Source organism: Pediculus humanus, genomic scaffold (genome assembly GCF_000006295.1).
Source record: "Pediculus humanus corporis 1103172107612 genomic scaffold, whole genome shotgun sequence".
NCBI lineage: Eukaryota > Metazoa > Arthropoda > Insecta > Psocodea > Pediculidae > Pediculus > Pediculus humanus.
In genome coordinates, this window is record NW_002987226.1 from 22,527 (window position 1) to 28,248 (window position 5,722).

The 5,722-nt window shown below is 25.3% G+C and overlaps 3 protein-coding genes across 3 annotated transcripts in view; 2 read left to right on the forward strand and 1 right to left on the reverse strand.

Annotated features, from left to right (window-relative positions):
- Phum_PHUM240440 (golgi SNAP receptor complex member, putative) overlaps positions 1–80 on the reverse strand; it is a gene marked incomplete at both ends in the record, with an annotated part of 1,446 nt that extends 1,366 nt beyond the window's left edge. Inside the window, one exon of the mRNA XM_002426133.1 lies at positions 53–80. Within this exon, the coding sequence (XP_002426178.1) occupies positions 53–80 (28 nt within the window). The remainder of the gene's footprint in view (positions 1–52) is intronic.
- Positions 81–456: 376 nt separating this feature from the next.
- Phum_PHUM240550 (uncharacterized protein) lies at positions 457–1,140 on the forward strand (the record flags this gene model as incomplete). Its single annotated transcript, XM_002426134.1, has 2 exons — positions 457–555; positions 1,060–1,140. The coding sequence occupies 2 exons, from the start codon at positions 457–459 to the stop codon at positions 1,138–1,140; spliced, it is 180 nt and encodes a 59-aa protein (XP_002426179.1).
- A 56-nt stretch (positions 1,141–1,196) lies between these two features.
- Positions 1,197–5,193, forward strand: Phum_PHUM240560 (coiled-coil domain-containing protein, putative; the record flags this gene model as incomplete). The annotated part of the gene is made up of 11 exons (XM_002426135.1): positions 1,197–1,214; positions 1,741–1,867; positions 2,021–2,134; positions 2,230–2,334; positions 2,420–2,786; positions 2,884–2,892; positions 3,300–3,679; positions 3,777–3,985; positions 4,101–4,257; positions 4,345–4,499; positions 5,152–5,193. The coding sequence occupies 11 exons, from the start codon at positions 1,197–1,199 to the stop codon at positions 5,191–5,193; spliced, it is 1,683 nt and encodes a 560-aa protein (XP_002426180.1).
- Positions 5,194–5,722: the final 529 nt, after the last annotated feature.

Consider the following 5,722-nt stretch of genomic DNA (forward strand, 5'->3'; position numbering starts at 1 on the left):
TTGTAATCTCTATAAATGTTTTAAAACTTTTCGCGGAAAAATGTTTTATCACGTGATTTTAGTATCTTTATTTCAGCCATAGTAGAATAGAATACATAATTTTAGGGTGTATTGAATAATTTTAATTTTATTAAATTATGGAATCCTTAATAAATTACGGATCGGATGATGAAAGTGGAGACTGTAGTGAAAATTGCAAGGTATTAAAAAATTTTAATTTTAATTTGTTGAAGGATGCTTAGGATTTTTAATGATAATAATTAAATGTTCCAACATTCATTTAACTCCCGAGATTAATAATATCCACTTTTAGATTTTAAAAATATATTTAATTAAAATTCGGGGAACTCAATTTTTAGTACTACTTTTTTAAAATTTACCTTGTCGATTTTACATCCTACATTATGTATGCCCGTTATTAAAATATTTATGTAATCCGTAATCGAATTTACTAAAATGTATTCATTTATATTATTTCAGAATGCGATACTTAGTCGGAGTAATAAAGAAGAAGATGTCAATTATGACGAAATAGGAATGGATGAAAGCAGTGAGGTAGGAAAATAATATATTACATGGTAAATCTTAATAATTTAAATAAGTTAATTTCGAATTGATTCAGTATAAAATCAATTTTTTTTTTTTTTTTGCTATAATATTTAAATTACGTTTTATATCTAAATTTAACTTCTAAAAAACTTGTTGTATTTATGTCATGTGTGGCGTATTAAGTTTAATTTCCAAGCGGCTGTATATTTAGATTATTTATAATTATTATAATTTTTATTTGCACTATAAAATTTTAAGTGCAAATTATTTATTATTGCTTATTTTAAAATTTGCAATTATAAAAAAAAAAAAAAAGAAAAAAAAATGATTTTTATGTGAAGTTGGTATAGTTCAATTTTTCAAAAATGGTAAACATAAGTTTGCATGTTGATTAATTGTACTTCACATAAAATATAAATATATATTAGTAAGGAAATACTATTTTAAAAAAAAATTGAGAAACTGAGTACATAAAGATGGATATTAATATACTCTCTTAAATAAATAAAGTGCCATGATCAAAACTTCGAGGACTTGCGACATTCAGAGGCTCACTTGTTCAAGATTTCACTGCACAGAACGGATTCGTAACTGCATTTAAGTCTTGGTGAGTATCCACCCAACTGTATTGGCAAACATAAGGAGTAATGGGGAGTAAAAAAAAGGTTTGTAGTATTTTTAAATAAATATAAGGTACTACATTGTTTTTTTTTTTTTTTTTTTTTTTTAAATTAACCTTAGGGAATTCTTGTTATTTTTTTTTTTTTTTTTTTACTCTGGTAATCCTTTTATTTTTTGGGCTAAAGTATTTTTTTTTTTTTGTTAAGAAAAAAAAAAAAACATTTATAAATCTTTTCATATTACTTATTATTATAATCCCCTGTTACCTTAACAAGTAATGTACCTCCTTTTCCAAAATTAGTTATAATTTTTCACTTTGTTGTAAATTTTTTGTAAAATAAAAGGTTACAAAAAAGATAAAAAATTAATAAAAAAAGCTTTATATTTTTGTAATCTTATATTTATTCAAAAATGATATATTTTATTTTTCCAAAAATTAATTTTTAAATTTTAAGAAAAAAATTTAACTGTGAAATCATAATCCTAATAATAAAAAAATCATCCTAAAAATTTGTTTCCATTTAATATTTGTATATATGAAAATTAATTTCAGTTTTTTTTTCATGTTAGGAATCAAATAATAATCATGGAGAAGGTCAATTTTCTTCGAGTAACCGTGAAAAATCAACGGAAATGACTAAATTATTAGGATATTATAAAAATTCTAAAAATGAACCTAATGAAAATTCTGAAACTTGTAGTTTTGATTTTCTTAAAGTTTCAAATAAGTAAGTTATTTTTTATTTATTTATTTATTTATTTACTTATTTTTTAAAAATAAATTTAGTAAATGTTTAAAAAAAAAAATTATGAATTAGTGGAAATTTCATTAATTCTTTTTCTGTAAAAGTTCCATTTGTTTGTAGCAAAGGTGAAAACTGCGGTCAGACTTCTCAGGAAGACAATTCAAGAAGAATTCCCGTGACGTCAGATAAAAAATCTGGAAATCGCGGTGATGGAGAAGGTAAGTGTTTAATTATATCTTTTACAATTATTCAGTTATTTTCAATAACTAAACTTTGCACTAATTTATTATCCAAATTTTTTTTTTACTTTTAGGCGGGAGTACGGGAATTATCGATGATTCCTTAAGACGTCATTCCAGCGACATGGAAATGGATGATGGTGAAGATGATTTGGATAATTATCACGTTACCTCTCAGGGTAAGTAAAATTTTACTTTTAATTAATATTTTAATTTTTGTAGCATCAAGTTTTTATTATTTAATCTTCATTTTATTTAATTTAGAATCGGTTAACGCAGTCGGAGAATATAAACAAAATTATTTACATAAAAATTTTACCAAAGGAACCAATGGAGGAGACTCATTTAAAAAAGATTTAGATGGAACAGAATTGAAAAATTCGAATGAGGAAAAGTGTACGATGAATGACAAAGATGTTTATTTGAGTGAAAATGACAATTTTAATTTTGACGGGCATAAGAGTAAAGATGACAGAATGAGGCAAAGAGAAAATGATAGGAAAAGAGATGATTATAGAAGAAAAGAGGATAGGGATGGTGGTAGGAGGAGAGATGACGAAAGATACCGGGATAATGATCGTGACAGGCGGCGGGATGGTGAAAAATATAGAGATGATAAAGAAAGAGATCGGTAAGACTCTAATATTTTTTTTTGCGGTTTAATCTATAAATATTCACTCACCTAAAACTAATGCATCACTATTTTATTAAATAAAAATTTAATTTAGATTTCCGACGTGTGTTTGATAATAAAATCAAAAAATAATTATCAAGTAAATGCGAGTCTTTCATCTGTAAAATAGTTTCTTGTAAGTAATTTTGGAAAATGGTATGGAAAAAAAAAAATATTGAATTTTGTTGATGTAATGTTTTAAGAAGTTAAAAATTATATGGGGAACTTGTTGTTTTATTAGTAGTAGGAAAAAAAAAAAATTTTTTTTTTTTTTTTTTCGAATTGTCAAAACTAAAAATGTTTTAATTAATAATAATAATAAAATAAATTTAAAATAAAAAGTAAATAGTATTACAAATAATAGGGAGACAAGTGTCATTCGAACTACAAATTTAAGTTAGTTAAAAAAATAATAAAGGTTCTTTTTTTTTTTTTTTTTTTAAATAAATTTATTATTATTATTATTTTTAGTCGTGACCACGGAAGGAAAAGATCCCACAGTCCAGATAGGAAAGATAGAGATCGTGACTACGCTCGTGATCGAGAGAGAGAAAGAGACAGAGAGAGGGAACGTGAAAAAGAAAGGGATCGAAATAGAGATAGAGAAAGGGACAGAGATAGGGATAGAGACAGGGAAAGAGAAAGAGATAGGGATAGAGACAGAGATAGAGAAAAAGACAAAGATAAAGAAAAAGAGAAGGAAAAGGAAAAGGAAAAGGAAAAAGAGAAAGAAAAGGAGAAAGACAGAGACCGTCGGTCAAGTGATAGACGTTCACCAAAGCATTCGAGGAGAAGTTCTAGAAGTCCTGACAGATCGTGGAAAGCTAGAAAATTAGAGAAAAAAACTGCTGGTAAGAGTGTAATTAAGTATTTATTGAGGGCCGGTTAATACTTTTTCTATTTTCAACGTAAAAAAAAAAAAAAATTGCAATTGAATTTACATTTCAGTACTAAATAAACTTGGAATTGAAATAAAAACTGATGCTGTGGGAGATTTGACACCTAGGCAACTGCTCGGAGAACAGTTAAAAGCTCAAATTCAAGAAGTGGAAGCGAAAACTGGGGTTACCTTGCCTACCTACTATAATCCGGGAGTTATGAATCCTTTGAAATACGCTCAACAAATACAAAAAAGAAAATTACTTTGGGGAAACAAGGTGTTTATCTTTTTTTTTTTTTTCATTTATAACTAAGAAGACGTCGTATTTCAAATACGAAAAGATGCATTATGAATTTATGATTATATACAATTTAAATTTTTTTTTCTTAAAGAATAACGAAGCTAAAAATATTGAAAGTGAACATCAGGGATCTTCAACACCGTCAACTTTAAAACAGTGGGAGTCGGCTACGTTTAAAGGAGACAATGATGGAAAAATGACTGAAAAATTCAAGAGGTTGATGGGTATCAAAGGAGATAATGTAGTAGGTTTGTATAAAACTTTAAAAATCATTTAATCATAATTATTTATCGAATCTTGTGATAATGGCTATTAAAATAATGTAATTTTAAAAGGTAACGCTGCGCCTACGGGTTCAAAACCTCCTGAAACGAAAGAAATTATTCAAAAGCAAGAGGAAATGTTTTCCAATATGGAAGCTCAGTATCAGGTTGCTAGAATGGCGACTCACACTCATAGAGGAGTTGGATTGGGATTCGGAACGTTTCAGGTATTTATTTATTATTAAATGGTTGTTGTGCACCTCATTATTATTATTATTATCGAATTTATCGTTTAATCATTTTATTTTACAGGTTCCACCTCGGTAATAAAAATTTTTTTGGTTTTTTAATTCAAAAATAAAATTTTTGATTTCATCTTTATTGCACACATTAAATAAAATGTTTGAGAAAAATAAAAATTTTTTAATTTTTTTGATTTATTAGTGATTGGGGGGAAAAAAAAAAAAAAAAAAAATTAGGTTCGAAATCACATGACCCATCTTTAGTTTTTTTTTTTTTTTTTTTCAAAAAACTATCATTTTAAATTTGTTTTTATTAATTTTTTTTTTTTTTTTATTTAACGAAAGTGTGGAAATTGTATTTTATTAACATAATTCAAATGATAAAATCTGATATAAAAAAAAATGGGTTTGGATCATTTATTGGATTATCGATGGCAAAAATGGTTGCAACTTTAATTAAATTTGAATAAAGTGATCGTGATAAATGTATATTTATTGATTATTTGGTAAAAAGTTAATTATTCAAAAAATTAATTTATTTTTGTTATATATAATAAACATTTTGTTGTATTTTTGTAATATTATTAAAAACGAAAATACAATAGTTGTGTTTGTATTTTAGTTATTAATTTTTAAGTTGTGTAGTCTTATTAAGTTACTTTGGAAAAATATAATTTGAGCCATTTTTATTTTTCGTTTTTTTTTTAATTCCTGTCCGTAATGGTTGTGTTAAATATAAAATTTCAAATAAAATTATTGGATTTAAAGGAATTTCGAGTAAAACTAAAAGATTTTGCAAATTTGATAAATAATAAAACGTTTTTTTTAAATATTTTTATTAATGTGAAAAACACGGATAAACATTGATTTTTATAAAAGTACGCCAAATTCTGTGAAAGTTTTAAAAAAAAAAAAAAAGTTTGTTAAATTGCGCGTTAAGTTTTGAAACAATTTTAATAATCTTTCGTTTTGGTTCAAAGGAAGTAACGACAAATCAATGGTATGTTTTTAAAATGGCTACTGCCTTTGTATGAGATAGAATGACTCATAAATTGTTAGATTTTTTGTTTTGCCTCTTTTTTTTTCATTTGTGATATGAAATATTTTTTAAAAAAAACAAAGTTTTGTTTTAATAATAGTTAATTTTATTTTGTAATTTACTAATCAATATGGCTAGAGATTACGATCATTTGTTTAAACTTCTTATC